The sequence below is a fragment of the Pelmatolapia mariae genome, linkage group LG22, assembly GCF_036321145.2.
Source record: "Pelmatolapia mariae isolate MD_Pm_ZW linkage group LG22, Pm_UMD_F_2, whole genome shotgun sequence".
Taxonomy (NCBI): Eukaryota; Metazoa; Chordata; class Actinopteri; order Cichliformes; family Cichlidae; genus Pelmatolapia; species Pelmatolapia mariae.
The window spans coordinates 18,780,230-18,798,542 of NC_086245.2; the positions used below are offsets into that span (position 1 = coordinate 18,780,230).

At 42.0% G+C, this 18,313-nt stretch overlaps 3 protein-coding genes across 4 annotated transcripts; 1 reads left to right on the plus strand and 2 right to left on the minus strand.

Annotated features, from left to right (window-relative positions):
- Positions 1-470: 470 nt before the first annotated feature.
- Positions 471-2,400, minus strand: lrrc69 (leucine rich repeat containing 69). Its single transcript, XM_065470442.1, is given in 7 exon segments — positions 471-569; positions 737-916; positions 1,010-1,103; positions 1,417-1,584; positions 1,773-1,845; positions 1,946-2,072; positions 2,206-2,400. Coding segments are annotated over 7 exon segments (936 nt in total).
- A 425-nt stretch (positions 2,401-2,825) lies between these two features.
- otud6b (OTU deubiquitinase 6B) lies at positions 2,826-9,085 on the minus strand. Its single transcript, XM_065470909.1, has 8 exons — positions 8,818-9,085; positions 7,529-7,677; positions 5,039-5,140; positions 4,598-4,798; positions 3,983-4,103; positions 3,830-3,891; positions 3,614-3,720; positions 2,826-3,292 (listed from the first exon to the last, which is right to left on the minus strand). The coding sequence occupies exons 1-8, from the start codon at positions 8,885-8,887 to the stop codon at positions 3,208-3,210; spliced, it is 897 nt and encodes a 298-aa protein (XP_065326981.1). The 5' UTR covers positions 8,888-9,085; the 3' UTR covers positions 2,826-3,207.
- Positions 9,086-10,029: 944 nt separating this feature from the next.
- LOC135933044 (ras-related protein Rab-5A) lies at positions 10,030-17,906 on the plus strand. 2 transcript variants are annotated; one of them, XM_065470912.1, is made up of 6 exons: positions 10,030-10,211; positions 13,459-13,676; positions 13,914-14,065; positions 14,183-14,305; positions 14,796-14,889; positions 15,304-17,906. In XM_065470912.1, the coding sequence occupies exons 2-6, from the start codon at positions 13,511-13,513 to the stop codon at positions 15,417-15,419; spliced, it is 651 nt and encodes a 216-aa protein (XP_065326984.1). In that variant the 5' UTR covers positions 10,030-10,211; positions 13,459-13,510; the 3' UTR covers positions 15,420-17,906. The 2 variants fall into 2 exon arrangements, with proteins under 2 accessions (XP_065326984.1, XP_065326982.1); XM_065470910.1 differs by having other exon boundaries at positions 10,031-10,211; positions 13,456-13,676.
- Positions 17,907-18,313: the final 407 nt, after the last annotated feature.

Sequence of the window (18,313 nt, forward strand, 5' to 3'; positions counted from 1 at the left end):
TAAAATATTCCATTGCTAAATGTAAATGGGTCTTCATATAGATTTTGTGCAGGTTAAACCCAGTGAAGGTCTCCACAGAATTATCTCTTTACTGAGAAAAAACAGGTGTAACAGGTCTTCTCTTACAAAGGTTTTTATGTTCAAGTATTTGTAAATAAAGTTTTTTTAACTGTGTTGTTTTATCTGTTTTCAAGGATTTTACATCGTTGTAGCTGGCATAAAGCCTGCATTTTAGAGCCCCATTGAAACGAGGGTCCTATCAATGTTCATTTGCTGCCATCTAGTGGCTACAGAGTGAAATGTCAAATAAATTTAAAGGACAAAATCACTGAGGAATGAATCCATGTATGCTTCCAGACCTACACACATCACTTTGATATTTATTGAAACATTTTGTGCCTTCAGTTTAAGAGATGAAAAAAAAATGTATGAGATGAAAAAGAAGACTGTATCTTTAAATAAACTTGTGTTTATCTTGTAGCAACGCCAAAGTAGGCGTGTCCTTCTGTGTTAAAGCACCTGTATGAACAGAGAACTGAAATAGTGAGCATACTCCTCATTTTCATGTCCTGTAACACAAAGGCAACAGAGCTCATTTACCTACTTCAGTCATTATGTATGTAGCATTTTTCAGCGCTGTATTGCATACTAATGTAGTCATATCTGCTTAGCAGGTGTCATAGAATTATGTTGTTTAAATTATGCAAATAGAATAGGGAAAAAGCAATGGATTCACCTTCTTTAGATTTACAAAATGCACACAATGCAGCCAGGTGGTGAGGAAGGGGCTGCAGCAGACCGCACAAGAGCTGGCGGTATCCAGCAGCGTCTTCAGATTTGGATAAGGGGGAAGCATCACATGGATTAGAGAGAACCTGTTTCTGTCCTACCCCAATACAAACCTAGCAACCAGTTCCTACTGGTAAAAAAGGAAAAGACAGCAATGATACGGGAACAAAGCCAGCATTAAAGGAGCAAAATATCTATGTTTTAAAAGACTGACATTTACCTTTAATGTAAGTACTTCAGCATACTGCACCGAAGTCATCAGCTCACACTGCACAAACCTGTTCCCTTCACAGTGGAGTTCCGTTACGGCCAAATTATTTCACAGTACAAAAGTAGAAGCAGAGATACAGCTTGACACAAATATCTTAAAAGCTACCTTATCAATATAGGAACACTATTTTCAGTCAAAGATTAACTTCAGGCAAATTTAGTTCGTGTGAGTGGCCAATCAAATTACTGATTTTCCTGAAATTCTTGATTTGCTGACTAAAACCAGAAAAGAAAAGAAAAGAAAAGAAAAGAAAAGAAAAGAAAAGAAAAGAGAAAAAACATGGAAAACTCAACAGGTAACTGGTGTGGGATTTTATGAGAACCCTCCTCTGGTAGGCTGGTCAAGTAGTTTCTGGCTGCATATACAGCTTTGTCAGCTCTTTGCACTGGTACAGCTGCCGAGGAAGCCAGGACAGCTTGCTGAAGTTTAGGTTTATCTCAGACAAGCGAGTGAGATGACCAAGCTCTGCAGGAACTTCCTCCAGCTTATTGTCCAGCACGCTGAGGTGTTCAAGCATACTCAAGCTAAAAAGAAGAAACAGACCTGAATTTGAGGGGGAGAGGGGTGCTTTTTTTTTACATGTAGCATTTTCACACTGTGTGCAAATGTGTATCAGAATTAAACTGTCGCATATTAAATGATTTGTTGACTTCAGAACCTATAATTGCAGGTATAGGGAGCCATTTTGCACACTGAGGCGCCATTAATGCACCTTTTAATCCCTGGCGGAAGTCTTTGAATCTGGTTGTGGTTCAGATTGAGGACAACAAGGTTCTTGAAGCCACCTGTGAAACATGAATATTGCACAGACACACACACACACACACACACACACGCAGATGACTGGAGCTTTGTGTTAATCATACAAAACCAGTAAGAGCCTACCTATCACATCAGGTGGCACTACAGTAATTTGGTTTCTGAACAGGTACAGCTTTTTCAAGGACTCCAGATGGCCCAGAACAGCGGGTAACTCCTTCAAGGCATTATTTCCTAAATTCAGTTCAGCCAGCTTTCAGGCGTTGCAGGAGGAAAAGTATTTAATCACAAATCTGCGTGATGTGTAAAACATTTCAAGTGGCACCTTGGCAATTTTCCAGCAAATAGATAAGCTGCGAGCAAACAAACGAAGCGAGAAGACTCACTTGATGTAAGGAGAGCAGCTCAGTGGGAAGGCCTGTGATGGAGTTGTTGTTTAACAGGAGGACTGACAGGTTTGTGAGTCTGGAAAAGCACTTGGGAACTTCCTTTACGTGCGTCGAGCTTAAATTTAAAGCGGTTGCTCCGGCATATAAAACCCTTATCACCCACTTTCTAGCCGCCGATTCCCTTTTAGCCATTTCTTTACGCCTATCGTAACGTTCTGTGAAGTTACCGTGGCAACAGCACGCTCTTTAACAAGTCAGATCTGATTGGGAGCAGCTGCGACCTCTGGTGGACACAGCTGGATATTAAACTGTTAAATGTGGATTGATTATAATGGCCAGTTTTACCATGACACACCCATGACAGTGAGGGTTTTTCATTTTTAATGCATGGTATATAAATTGTGGTGCCTATGAGGAATACAAGGATGCTCATTAGAAACATTCAGAATAAAGCTGTGACACACACACACTCATGGTATTGTATGCATTTATGTAACTTGGTATGATTTACACATTCAACAGCTCATTTCAGCCAAACAACACTTGGTAGTCACAGATGATAAGCAGCTCCTGAATCCTCAACTGCATGAGTGGAATTGTATTCTTTTTTCTTAAAAAAAAAAAAAAAAAAAAAGATTCAGCGATGCCTCTAAAAATGAGCTAAAAGGTAACCCTATAATCATTAGGATTAGCCAGGGGTGACCCATGTAAAATCTTTTCACACATCAACTTCTGTTCAATTGTGTTTTTTATTATTACTATCATCATTAACACAATGTTATTGTTTTAAAAGTTATTTATTCATTTAGGTTTCACTCTCCGTATCTGACTTCAACACAGACATTTAACCGATGTGAAAACAGAAGCATTCTCTGTTGAGCTCAGCAATGTCTCGCTTGACCAGGGGTCTCCCTTCAAATATGTCATATTTTAGGGTGCTTTGTGTTAGAAGTTTGAACACTCTCTGCATTACGCCAACAGGCTTATGTTAACTCTCTCTCAGCTGTCCTCAGCATTGACTGGGTCCTTTAGCTGTTCCACAGAATTGTAGTGCTCTCCTAGACCATAAGCGTGCCGCATATAGCTACAAGCAAAGAGACAGAGAAAAGGTTATTGTATAGGGGGAAAAAAATAACGGTATCAGTTTCCTAGCTTTGACATGCAGTTACATGAAAATCCAAACAGTCACATGTGACACATAGTCACATGACTATATCATGTATTTGGAATATTATTGATTGGATATTACAGATTGGATTTAGACTGGCAGTAGTGAAAAATGTGTTTGTAAATTTGTGATTGTCAATTTAAAATGTTTAAATGTTTACTACAACTACATTCATTTGCACATTTTTACTGATAGTGTTGTACTCTGAGCAAAAAACATATTTGGAAACATTCTTACACAAGTGTGATGGGTTCACCGTCATATTCCTCCCCAATTTTTATGGTAGGAGAGTCCGCCTGGATCACTTCGATCGGCAAATGAAGAACTTGCGTCAAAGCTCGAAGCTGCAAAATTTGAAAAATTAAAAAAATACATTATTAAAATGAATTGAAAAGTACAACAAAATACTTCACTGTGTATAGTACAGTATATGACAGTTAAGGAGGAACTCACTTCCAGTTGTCCACCCCAAGCTGATGTGTGCTCCACATCACTGCAGTATTTCTCAAACTCGTCTGGAAGCAAAAGACAAACATGTCAATTGAATATTAACAAATATAGCAGTGAAAGTTTTACTTTCATTACCAAAAACACAGATGGTCTCACCTGTTGTGTACATGTCACCTGTGCTTGGGTTGGTGAGGAAAGGCAGGAAGTCGTCAGGATGGCCTCTCATGTGCTCGGCAGTGCGGGATCGCAGTTCCTTCACACTTGTGGGTAATTGGAGCTAAAACAGAACAGAATGCAGTAGAAAATGTGTTCTGTGTGTCTAAACTTGACAGTTTCTCATTGAGTCATTTTCTGTATGACAAGCTGTACAGACTGCAAACACAGAAGGTGTCAAAGATTGTCAGCAATGCTCAATTTCTTATGTAATTCCTGATTCAGTATATAAACTACAGCTACAGTTATTATTCAATTCAATTCAATTTTGTTTATACAGCACCAAATCACAACAACAGTCGCCTCAAGACAATTGATATTGTAAGGTGGACCCTACAATAACTCATACAGAGAAGAACCCAACAATCATATGACTCCCTATGAGCAAGCACTTTGGCGACAGTGGGAAGGAAAAATTCCATTTTAACAGGAAGAAACCTCCAGGCCTTAGAGGGTCAGGGCTCAGGAAAGGCGGCCATCTGCCATGACCAGTTGGGTGAGAGAAGGACGACAGGACAAAAGACATGCTGTGGAAGATGCCTCTATAACAACATGTACCTTTGATCGCCGTGTCAGCTGATCTTCAATAGCACGGTACATGCAGTGGCCATCAGAGGAGATCTCCTTGATCTGAAGCTTTTGCTGGGCGAGTTTTTGGGCCAGCTTTAAACCCTCCTGATGTCTCACACCCTGCAGGTTCTGCACCTCAGCCTCTGCTATCCTGATCTCCCTCTCCTTCTCCTGTGCAGCCTTTTTGTCCTATACGAAATAATTTAAAAGTCAAAAGCAGGTAAATACGGGTGATTTATTAGACTCCAACTTATATCTAGCAGGCAGAACTGATCATCAGAGACCTCTCTAAAGCAGAGACATCATGAATGTGAACTGTGGTAAACAAGGACGATTGACTATGAGTTCTAAGTGTTCTTCTTCAGGAAAACCTAAAATGTAAATGCATAAAGGTTTGACAACACACAAGTCTTTAAAGTTGCACCTCACCCTTCTCTTCTGGGCTTTGGTTACTCGCGGCTGTTTCGCCTCGTCTTGTTCTCCATCTTCCACCTTTACATTCTCCACTCCATTTATGACCTCTTCCACCTTCTAATATTGAGTAAAGAGAGAAATGGTTATGTTGTAAACTGCAGCTGATACAGCACAAAGGCTAGAGTCATTTACATACTGAATGTATACTGAACAGGGGTAGGGACAGGCTTAGGGCGTCGGGGGGTTCCTCGGGAGCATCTTCCTTGGGGGGCTCAACCTGGGGTAGCGGTCATGGCCAATTAAGGGCTCTGTTGGCTCTTAGGTGACGGTTTCCTCGTGGCTGCGTGCAGCGGGGCTAGGGGAGGGTCTGTGCTGACGGACGTGGGTTACTGACCTGGTAGCCTGGCTGCCCCTGGGTGGGTCCGGGACGGGCGTGAGTTTCTGGGGGCGCTCCGTCTCTGGGCTGGGGCCCTGGCCGGGCCTCGGGCACTTGGGTCCTAGTTGGTGTGTTGCCGGGGTTGTGGGCGGGTGGGTGTATGGGGGCCCAGCCCTGGCGCAGGGTGCCGCCAGTGCATCGAGCCACCTGGGGGGCTCTTCAACTGGTGGGGGAGGTTGTCACATCTTGCAGGAGCTTTCCTCTCTTCAGGAACTCTCTCTGCAGGAGGGGGAGATACAGGAGAGGTGGAGGAAGATCTCAGCCTGGGCGTCTATTGTCTTGTGTAGTCTGGAAGATGAGTGGATGATGGGGTGGGTGCAGTTTTCTCTGTGGTGGGGTCAGGTGGACTGTCCCGGGCTCTGTGGGGCCGGGCGGCGCTGCTGCACTGGCCCCACAGTGCAGCGCTGCTGCACTACTCCGCAACCCGCCAGGGTTGCGGAGTATGGGGGTGCCTACTGGGGTCAGTGGGGGAGCTGGCCCCAGGGAGGGGTCACTTGCCCCTCCCTTCCTTCCCTCCCCATCTCCAGCTGCCTCCCTCTTCCCGCTCCACCACAATCACCCACACATGCAGGGCCTTAGGGTAGGGGTGTGTCACCAGGGTGCAGAGGAGGCATCCCCCCCCCGTCCCCTTCTGGCTACCTCTGCCTCAATTTTATCTCACAACTTAGACATTCACATTACTCACACTCTCATAACACATACATATAGGATCTTGGGGGTGGGCAGGCTACACGGAATCCAATTTACCATCAGGGTGTACAACCTCACCCCTGGCGTCGTTGCCCACCTCTCAATTTTAAATACACATGCCCTCCTGGGTTTTAAATGCACCTTAGAACACACATACATCAACACTACATATGAGCGGGTGGAGGGAGGTTTGGAGTCTTCTCACACCCCCGTTCTCTGCGGCCTGCTGGAGCGGGGGGGCTAGGAGGAGGAGCTGGCCGTCCGACTGGGGTCTGGAATGTGGGGCCTCCCTGCTGCTGCGGAGTCGGGTGGGTCTGCTTCTCCCCACCGCAGGGAAAAGGGTAACACCACCTAGGTTTGGGTGCAGTTTCCCCCTCCAGGGGCAAGGGTACCTAGACCCGGTTCTTAGAGTACGCTTGGGGAGTGTGATTGTGTGTACAGCGTCTCTTTATGTCTGTCTCCACGTTGGTTGAGTGTGGAGTAATTGCCTATGAGAGCATGAGGGTGGGAATGGATGTTTGTATCTGTGTGTGCCTGTATGTCTGTGTCTATATGTCAGGTTGGGTATCAGACGCCACCTCTCTGGGGACATCTCAGGCCCTCCAAGGTTTGGAGGCCTATCTCCCCCCACCACTTCCCCTGCCGGTGGCGGACGCCTTCAGACATCGGTGCGTTGGTGGTTCTTTGTGTCCGGGAATGGGCGTCCAGGTACACACCAGCTCACTCCTTGGCAGCTGCTTATCGGGGCCTGGAGCCTGGGCTTGCTCGGGCCACTTCGGAGGTGGGGTGCCCTCGGCCTCTCGGCCTGGGGCTCGGTCACTCAGGCACAGCTGGCTGCCGGCGGAGCTCACGGGCACGTCACTGCAACCCCCCCCTGGCTCCTGCTCCGCTGAGTGACCCCTCATCTGGGACTCTCCTCAGCTCTTTCTGGGATAGTGGCGCGGCTGCCCCTCTGTTGGTCTTCCTTGGTCTCTTGTGTTCTGGGGGCCTCTGGATGTCTGGAGTTTTGATCTCCTCCATACCTGCTTCATGCCTTGGAGGACGGGACTGTGGCTCCCCACACCCTCTAGCAGATCATTACATGAAGGAACCTTTTAAAAAAACAAGCGCGTCCATGCTCACAGGTGTACACACGGGTGCTCACACACACAAACTACACCCTTGTTGGCTGTCCAAAGCACACTGTTACACTGATATAGCACAAAGGCTAGAGTCATTTACATACTGAATGTATACTGAACACATACAAAAACCTTTTAACAGCTGTGTTCTTTCCCTTTCCATCTTACACTTGTTACCCCATTATGAAAGAGTGCTGCTACATTAATTACTAATCAAACTCTACCCAATTTGTCGACCATCTAAACATAATAAGTCACCTTTGTGTCAGCTGTTGCTTTGAGCTGCCTGAATTCCTCCTCGTGTTTCTGACTGAGGTCAGCCTCAAGTTTGGAGATCTCCTCTGTCAGCTGTTTCCTCCTCTTCTTGTCATTTTTTGGGACTGCATTTTTCATGCCCTGGATTTTAGCTGAAAATGACACAAAGCAGGCTATCAAACAAAACAGTACAACACAACAATACAGATCATGCTGCATACTGGTTAGAAAAGTTATACATGCACAAAACTGCCAACATAGTGAAGGATACACTGTCACAGACAGCACTAATGCACCTAAAAAAAAAAAAAAAGATTAAAATGTTTCTGCACCTGTCTACACAAACTGCACAAACAGCTGATTTTACATTATCAGACATTATTAATTATTTTGCCACATGTGGCATGTGAAAGAAATGTTTTGATATCAGTGGTCAGCTAAAGCAGCAACTCATTTTACATCATGAGCTACATACAGCCAACTTTCATAGTAAGTGAGCCAGACCAGTGAAACACCTTCTTTCAGCCAGTGTAAAGCAGTTAAACCACAAATTTAATCCTTGAGACATCTAAAAATAAGACAAAGAAGTGCAATTTCAAAAAATATCTCAGTTTTTTTCTACATGATAAAGAAATACTGCAGTAGCAAATGAAAGAAATCTTTCAAAATGACTCTTTGGGTTTAAACCGTAGGAAACAAAGGTGTAAAACTACAGAAGCATTTCTGGTGGCTAACTTGCAAGACTGTACTTATAAAACAGAAAGTTTTGTTAATTGACAAAATTCTCTTTTTATTTCTTTTCTGTTGTTTAATTACTTATCTATTACCTAATTACTTGGGTGTAGTATGAAATGCCATTGTGAAGATCTTTTTCATTCGGAAAAACTATAAAGCTTATTAAAATACAGATCACATTTTCCAAAGCCGTCCAGTGGGGCCGGATTGGTGTCGTTGTCAGACCGAATCTGGCCCTCGTGCCTTATGTTGGACACCCCCTGGGCTAAAGTCATCAAATCCTTAAAAGTTTCTCCCAACAGTGATCTGTGTATTAGAGGTTTATTACTCTAAAAGCAAAACAAACTACGCGATCAGGCTGGAAGTTGCCTCACAATAGTAACCACAGAAACGTCTGCGGTGACCATTATTTATTTACTTGCTGGTCACTTAATAGCGGCTAAAGTGAGACTACACTCCAACACATAAACAACACACGGGCACGCTAACTAGCTACCAGCAAAGGCTGAAATGTTAGCCCACCAAACAAAAGAGCACTGTTAATTAAAAGTAGCTACCCTGCAGATCCTTCTTCTCCTTGCGGTGCTGCTTTGCCAGGAGCTCCTCTAGTGTCTCCACCTCCTCCATGACTGGATGCTGCTGTTAAGGTCAACCACTGACAGTGCTTACGAGGTACATGAACCTGACTACCATATGTGTTATTAATGACTTGTTATAAAATGTAGCTCATCATTAGCACAAGATAAAAGCACTCAAATACAGTGAACGATAAATAAAACGTGCTGATATGGCCTTATCCGGAAGACAGGGTGGGGCTTCTTCTTCTTCGCCAAAGATAAACTCCGAGATTGTCTCTCTACCGCCACCTCTCGGTATGTTGTGTACTACAGTTCCAGGCTGTCTCGGGACTACGTTCTTTATTTTAATACATTTTTATTAAATATATTTTAAATAAATATATTTTCTAGACACGTCTTGTTCATTTAATCTCATCTTTATCTAAGAGTGGACAGGAAAAAGTGTTTCCTCTTTCTTCGTATCTTGTTTTTAGATCTTTATCACTGGTTTGCAACCTGGGGAATAACAATAACCCTCTGAGACATGAAAAAGAAAACAAATATTTTGAATATGAGGGTTAGTGGTTATACTGAACAAAGGATGTTGAAGGTGGACCTACCGGGAGGGAGGAGAAGAGGAAGACCTGAGAGGACATTTGTGGATACAGGAGTGAATACAGAGGGCCTTTGTGACAGAGGAGGATGCTAGAAGTAGGGTGAGATGGAGGCAGATGATCTACTAAAGGGAGCAGATGAAAGAAGAAGAAACGCCAAGAAGATCCAGTGGGTTTAAAATAGATTGCATGCTTCTTTTCAAAAGGGTATAACAATACTTGTCTGTAAATATTAATTTCAAATTAAAGGAACAAAAATGTATGTGACTATTAAAATGCCTTTGTCCTCGTGACAAGGTCATCTTTAACCCAAGATTACCATAGAAAAAGGTATGTATATTGTACCGAGTCTATCTATCTAAATATCAGCTGTGCCTGATTTCCTTTTGTTAAATTATCCAGTATGATCAAATACACATGAAAATATTATTTGTAATTTTTATTATTATTAATGTCTGATTTTATTTGTATCTCATTAAAAACAGATATCGAGAGCTGATCCTGGAGGGCAGATCATAATATACAGTCAATCAAATTTTATATACACCGTCTGCCTGTTAGCGGGCGTGTCGTGTGACGTGGCACGGGGAGCGGAAGAGCTTGTTTGTGTTTTGGTTCTAAGGGGAAGTTGCGAGAAGAAAGAAAGGAGGAGACGTGACAGGATTGTTGAAATTATTTTCTCGGTCCCCCCTCCCCTGACACCAGCTCATCACAGTGTCCCAGGTTCTGTGTGCGAACTGCAGCGGTGCTATTTAAAGTTGTACATCGCCTGGCTCTCAGGTAACGTACTTGTCACGAATCGACGAGTTGTGGTTTGCAGCTGGCTCGGTGACATGACGCCGCCGTTTGTTTAGTTGTCATCGGTGACTTCGTTAGCTAGCTATGTCGATGGTGTTTGGTGGCATAGGGGATGCAGAAATGCGGGCCTTTGTCCTGTCGAGTCCGCTTGTTCTCTTGTATACCAATAGCAAATAGCTTATAATGTCTGGTATAGCAGGTAGCATGACAGGCTTACAGTGACTTTGCTAATAGGTGGACTGGGTTCAGTGGGTGTAATGCTAACAGTGACAGCAAGCTAACGTTAGTGTTTGTTAATTGAGGGGCTCAGCTATTCCCCTTGAATCAACATTAGCTAAACAGCACCGGCAATCAGGGTTTCAATTCGGAAGAAAAAAAAACAATGGCGTTAGTTTTATGCAGATAGCTGTCGTGTTGTTTTTATGTCCTTACAGCAGTCGGGAGACTAATGACACCAGACAGCTAGGAATGCTAAGCTTTGCTAACAGCATAAACGCTAACAAGCTAGAGAACAAAAACACTTTGGGGAAAATGGCGGCCCCCTCTAACATCAAAACAGACCGATAGCCACTGCTAACACCGAGCGAGTGTGTTTATAGTCAACTAACTAACGAGGATTAAAGCCAAATATGCGCGTCGTAGTCATGCAATGCGCAGCGTTTGTTGACAAATCGTGTCATGAGTGTGGGTAAATACAGTCACTGTTCTCATTCCAGTTCCTGGAGCTTGTTTGTTTTCTTGCTGCGCGTCTTCAAGACTTCGTCTCAAGGATAAGTCGATTGAGATAAGGTTGAAATGTTTTGGCATGACCTCGCCGCTCAATTTATTGACTCGTTGACTTTATTTGAAATACACCCAGAAATCTGGTGGCTGTTATCTTTACCTTAATAAAGTGTGGTATATGAATGCCTTCAGCCTTTAGTGTTGCGACACAAGTAAGAACGGTTTGCCACAGATGTGGGCTAGTGACGCACAGGTTTATAATGTGTGTGAAAAAAACTAAATGCTATTTATAGAGCTCATTTTGAAATGACTGGAGTTGACCATAAGTGCTGTACAGGCACACTCATTTTGTAATCCACGTCTCAAGAACCCAATTACAAACATGGAGCTTACATAAACAGGGAACATAATAAAATATAATATTTAAGAAAAGAAATCAGAAAACAGCTGCATTCTACCCATGCTAAACAGTCAAGTAAAACATTAGCACAAAATATTTACAGTGTGTTTGACCAAACACTGAGGGACCTGAGGCTAAACTAAAAGCAGCTAAAACAGGTATGTCATTAGAGCTGATCTAAAATCATCAGTTGTTGAACCAGTCCCCATAAGCTTAGGGGCAATAACCACAAAGTCCCAGTCGACTGTAGTTTTAAGGCAAGAAGGGGACACTGAAAGAAGAAGTTAGGGTGATGATGTCAGTGATTTGGAGGCAAAAATATAAATATAATATAAAAATTGAATCGCACATTTGTAATGGCAGACATTTTTTTAATTTGCTCTGTTGCATTTGCACTTAAGCAGTCATGGCACAGTTACTTTATAGACTGACTTGCCTGTTTTTGCAATTTTGTTCAGAGTACTTCATAGCTGTATCCTCTTAGTTATCTCGTAGATTATAAGCACATGTTAACTCTTAACTTATATAATTAAGTAGCACTTTTCTACTTGGAGCAGTCACAGCTACTACTACTATTCATCCAATCACACATAAATGCATACAAGTGCTTTTTTTTCTTTACCTTAGCGCCTTTTCTATCGTTTGCATACACTCTAACTCACAATGCATGGATTGCAGGCAACTCAGGGTTCAGTGCTTTCCCCAAGGATACTTCAGCATGCAGACTGGAGTAGCCGGGGAATCTATCCATCAACCTTTCAAGCCACAGCCACTCAAATGTGTCGTATGCTATTATGTACAGCTACCTTACAGTATAATATAATTCAGTACAACATCTTCATAAACTGCCATTGAGGCTACAGCCACCACAGATTAATGCCTCTCCTCAACAGAGTGTGACTTGTGTGGTTAACAAAGGTTGCTTTGTGCTTTATTGCACTGCACCATATATGTGAGTTTGATGCGAGGCGAAAGGCCAGTTTTTGGTCAGGCACAAGATTCCGCTAAATTCACCCTGTAAGGTCAGACATAAGCTGTGATTATCTCCTTACAACAGCCGTCTGTGTTTTTTAGAAATTCTGAGCTGTTCATTCCCAAATAAGTTAGTAAGCACTACATGCACGCATGGTATGCATGCATGCAATGGTTCTCGCAGTTGTACCACACTTGTGTAATGTGGGTGGGTCTTTCCCCGGCTCTCTTTCGAGTTTGCCACGAATCACTGTTGTAGTTCATGACAAGGCTTCCTTTTCCTGGTGTTACTGTAAGTTACATTCATGAAGAAGTGTCCGAAATTTCTGCATCGCCTGTCAGAAATCGCACATGCATTCAGAACAGGCCTTTGTGTGTTTGAAATGCTCACATGTTATTTTTACTGACTTGAAATGTTCACAGAATAATTCAGTTATTAGCTTTATAAAATTGCATTTACAGCCATAATTTGCAGATAAAAAAGATAGCTAATTGATACAGGCTATCATTTTCAATGCACTGTATATGAATTATATTTGAATATATTTGAATTTATTGATCACATACATTTCTTCATGTTGCCTAAACTGCAGTGTGAAAACCACCTGTTTCTTTGAAACACTCTGTGTGTGTGAAAACCTTCTTAATTCACAACAAATTGAAGTGATACCAGTGGGTGAATGCTTGACTTTGATGTGTGAAAGTATGAGTAAGAGATGTATCATTTTTTTTATGTAGTCTGCTCTGAGGAACTTTCATTAACCTTTATGTCCCAGTCAAAATGTCAAAAGATTGCCTAATTTAGTTACTTTTTTCTAGTAGCCTATTCATTAGTCTGATTCTAGTTTTCATAAGATTTGTAATTTTATAATGATTTTCACAGGAAGCTGATCTTATATTTATAAATTTGTTGCATGATTTTAATATATGAGTAATGCTCATTTGTCTTAAATGTCAGACTGTCATCTATACAAAAATAACTGTTCCATTCCGGTTATGACTTGTTAAACTGCATTGGAAGAGAAAAGCATATTAGCAGATGTTTTGTTCCATTTGTGTGAAATTACAAATCTCTTAGAGTTTAATATCTGTTTTTACTCTGTGAACATTTTGTTCTCGTGCTTCCTGCAGCAGAAGTCCCGACAGTGAGGTTCGGCACACAGGACACCTGGGATCTGACTAGGTCATGGCCAATCGAGGAGGAGCTACGAGACCCAATGGACCAAATGCAGGGAATAAGATCTGTCAGTTTAAGCTGGTGCTGTTGGGGGAATCGGCTGTGGGGAAGTCCAGCTTAGTGCTTCGCTTTGTCAAGGGCCAGTTCCATGAATTCCAGGAAAGCACAATAGGAGGTAAGGTCATGTCATCAAATCAGGATGTTTCTGACAACCTGGCAGTTCTGTTGTTTTTTTGTTTGTTTGTTTGTTTTGTTTTGTTTGTTTGTTTTCCTGAGAAGTCCCCATTCAGAAAACTGATGCTTTTGTGTTGACACATTTATCAGCTCTTTTGTTTATATGACCTCATAAAGATATAGTTTTGGTGTCGTTAATGATCACGCAAAAATGACTCATCTCTTCCTATCTCCACAGCGGCCTTCCTAACCCAAACAGTGTGTCTTGATGACACAACAGTGAAATTTGAAATCTGGGACACTGCAGGCCAGGAGCGTTACCACAGTTTGGCACCAATGTATTACAGAGGAGCACAAGCTGCCATTGTGGTCTACGACATCACAAACGAGGCACGTTCATCCTTGACTAAGACCCAGGCCTTCCAGAGCACTTGTAGAGCAAGTTAAAACATGAAAGTAGCATTAGATGTTGACAAGTGGTACCGTGTCTTCATTTTTTTTTTCCAGGAGTCCTTTGCACGGGCCAAGAACTGGGTGAAGGAGCTACAACGACAAGCTAGCCCTAATATAGTCATCGCTCTGTCAGGAAACAAAGCTGACCTGGCTAACAAAAGAGCTGTGGACTTCCAGGTCAGTCTAGACAAGCCTTACACTGTGTCTTAGGCTTTCATGATTTTACAGTCATTAGTATTATTATTATTATTTTTTAATCTAATATCTCTGTGACCTTTCTGTGTGGAGTTTGCATGTTCTCCCTGTGTCTGCGTGGTTTATCTCCGAGTACTCCAGCTTCCTCCCACAGTCCGAGCACATGTAGTTAGTACAGTTATTTAATTGGTGATTCTAAATCGCTCATAGGTGTGAATATGGTGCGAATGGCTGTCTGTACCTCTCTGTTAGCCCTGCGACAGGCTGGCAACCCGTCTCCAGCCCCACCGCAAAACTGAGTTGGATGAGGGGAGGAAAATAGGTGGATGGATGATCACATTCCTAGCAGACGCTGCATTCTAGAGCCATGACTTCCATTTTTAATTATCCTCTAATTGTGTTTCTCCTATGCCTGAAGAAATGCGTGTTGGAGGATGTATTAAAAAATTGTTTGTTTACATTGTGTCAACAGGACGCCCAGTCCTACGCAGATGACAACAGCTTACTTTTCATGGAGACATCGGCCAAGACGTCTATGAATGTGAATGAGATATTTATGGCCATTGGTGGGTAACTTTTAGGACTCAATTTGTAGATATTTGTTTTTCTGCACATTTCTGTTATTCAGAGTTAGAACTGTTCCCTCATAGCAAGAAGGTGATGGCTTGAAGCCCAGTTTAGGGGTCCTTCTGTGTGGAGTTTGCATGTTCTCTGCCAGCCTGGGCTTTCTACTGTAGCTCCAGTTTTCTTCTGCTGAAAAACACACAAGGTTTACAACGCCGCTGTTAGGCTTGGACAATCACAAATTCCTAAGAGGTTTCAGTTCCTGCTTAAAATGCAAGTTAAAAATTAACTGGAGGACAAGGTCAAACTAGCATGATTGATGTGTTTTTTAATTACTTTTTTTTATCATTTGTAGCTTCTCTTTTCTGAAAATCGTTTTATTATTTGTTTGTTTTTTTGGTTTTGATTTCTTCCAGCAAAGAGATTGCCAAAAAATGAGCCTCAGACTGCAGGAGCAAACACTGGGCGCAGCCGGGGAGTGGACCTGACAGAAGCTGCCCAGCCAGCCAAGGCTCCATGTTGCAGTAACTAACATGAAGAACACCCTCCTCCCTACCAACCTGTATGGCAGTAACTAATGTGGTCAATGCCCCAAATGCCACTGCAGTTACTAATGCAATGTGTCACCTACTCTCTGAAACAAAAAATATGCCCTGCGCTCACCACCACACTCATCCACTTTTAACAAATTCATTGCCATCACACTGATCTTTCTTTGCGGCTCTGCCTCTTTTCCTCCATTATGGTTCTGCTGCTACCCGGGGAAGCCTCCTAACCACTTTGTCTTACTTTCTGCCATCGAGCTTGTTACATCTATCGTATTATTGATAGATCAGTGATAGCAGATATTAGAAACATTAGAGCACCCTTCCTCACGTTGTCATCATCTTTACACCGTGTAGACATGAGTTTCATCTGGAGGAAGTGATCACTTCTGTTTTCTGGGATAGCTTAAGTCTTTAATATTGCATTTCTAATACCAGTCTTCTGTTTTTGTTCAATTTTTTATAACTTTGTTGATTATTGTTTACTGTAATTTTGTCAAACTTGTGGATGCACATGCTAGCATATTTAGACGGCCTAAAAGTTAAAGAGTTACACATTTAATCTGCAGTAGAGCAGAAAAAGTTGGTTGGAGGAGTGTGTTCTTGTTAATCTCAGAAAGAGGAAAGGTGGAGGGGGCAGAGAGAAACTGTAGATTCTGTCTCTCTTGTTGTTTCTAGGGCCCTTTATCTCGTAGCTGGGGGGGGGGAAAAAAAGAAGAGTTGGTCCTTATAACCCCACTCCCTCCATTAAACCCAACGTAGCACTAGTGCATAGCTTCTCACACCACCTTGTCTCCATTCTGGGCCCGTGCCTGCTCCTAGCTGTCCTTCGTGGCATTGTGCAATGTTTCACAGTATTTACTCTGTGAGTTGAGTTGTCTGCAAGGACCAGTGCTGCGCAGCAAATCCCCTTGTGTCTACAAACACAGCGCAGAGGCCTCTACGGTACACGTCAGTGTCACCAACTGCCCACCTCATGATGTGTCCGTCCATAAACCTTGTGTAGACCACCCTTTTGTTGTCATACTGCGGTCTCTTGGGTTTCTGTTTTTCAATGATTTATTCTTGTGCGGTTACTTCTTCCATTGTGTCAATGTTGCTCGACTGCTGGGTTTGCACTGGGGGTAAATCGAAGGTGATAGCAGTGAGTGGGGAGTTGCAATATGTAAAGTTGCTTCTTAATTAATATCGGAATCATAAATGTTTGACATCTTCTCTTGATTAGAAAGTGCTTTAGACACGGCGGTGTGTCATTCTGTACAAAGCCCGGCCCGGGTTTGCTGTCTGGTGACAGATTACATCCTTCGACTTATTCACACGCATTTATCCGTGTGTTTTGTTGTTTTTGGCTCTTTTTTTTTTTAACACACATTTGCACAATTAAACACACACACCCCACTGACTTGTCGTCCCCCTCCCCACCTTCCCCTATTCCCTGTAAGACCTAAACATCACTGTACATGAACATACACACAGTCTGTTACACATCATCCACACCTTTGTCAAGCACACACTCTGTCCCACCGACACACAACCCCCCTAATTGTTACACACACACATGCACATAGAGTACTTTTAGTAAATAACTCTTTTTACAGGTCTGTCTTACTCATGCCTTGCACTAATGATGCTCATGAATATATCTTGTCATGATTTCAGCCAGTGTGATATATAAATATATATATATAAATATATAAATATAAATATATAAATAATATACTGTAAATAAGGTGTTGCAGTGTAGTCTACCTTTTTCAATTTACCAGTGACAGGACTAATGCTTGCTAGGGAGTTGTCTAGATAATCATAAAAAAAGTGTACAGTTAGCAGGAAGGGGGAAAAAAAACAGCTACAATCTGGGTTTGGAGTTTTGTTGCTGTTCCTTTTTTTTCTTTGTCCTTTTTTTTTTTTTACACATATAAATGGTTAAATTATAATCAGTGGTGGTCTTTATAAATGTATCTAGTGTTTATTAACAACAAAAAAATGAAATTGCATTTATTTAGTCATCTGTCTTGTATATTTGTCATAAAAAATATATCCAAACATGTTTTTTTTGTTTTGTTTTGTTTTTTTAAGATTATCTCTTTACTTTACACTTCTCCATTTTTTTCTTGTCTATGCCTTGTCCAGAACTATTCCTCCTCCTACTCCTCCCTGTAAGTAGACGTGAGCTTTCAGAGGCACAGGTTGTAAAACTCCAGAGGAGTCGGACACCACGCTGCACAGTTTTTGAGCTTTCTTCTGTCTGTCCTCCTACATCTCGGTAACATTGTGACGATAATTGTAGGAACAGTAAAACAACTATCAGCTGGCACGATGGCGGTTTATGAATAGATGATTTAACACATAATAAGGATGCAAATTGTAATTTTGTTTTGTTTTGCAGTGAACACTTATTTGCAGCCAGAAACATTTAAATGCAAGCATTTTACAGTACTGTTATGTAATGACCAAATAAATACTGAAATAAATTTGATCATTTATTATTGTAATCAGGCGGTGTGTGTGTGTGTGTGTGTGTGCCTTTATTTCCCCTGGACCTCAATAGTTTTTTTTTTTTGTTTTTTACACTTTTTATGTCTACTACTCTATATATCTGTTCGTTTTGTCCTCTGGAGGTTATGACTTACACTTTTACTTCCCTCATACTCATCATGAAACTGATGAAAGCTTCTAATCATCATCAATCCTGAACTTTAACCTTTTTTTATTGTTGTTGTTTGGGTGAGCATACTTAAGACATTTCCGTATGTTCACTGATATAATGTGAAAATATTTTTAAGGGTCTATAAATATATTTCTAAATGGTGTTGCTATTAATTTCAGTAATTTTTCAGTATAGTCTCGAAAGTCACCTGTGCCTGACTGAAAGTATGGA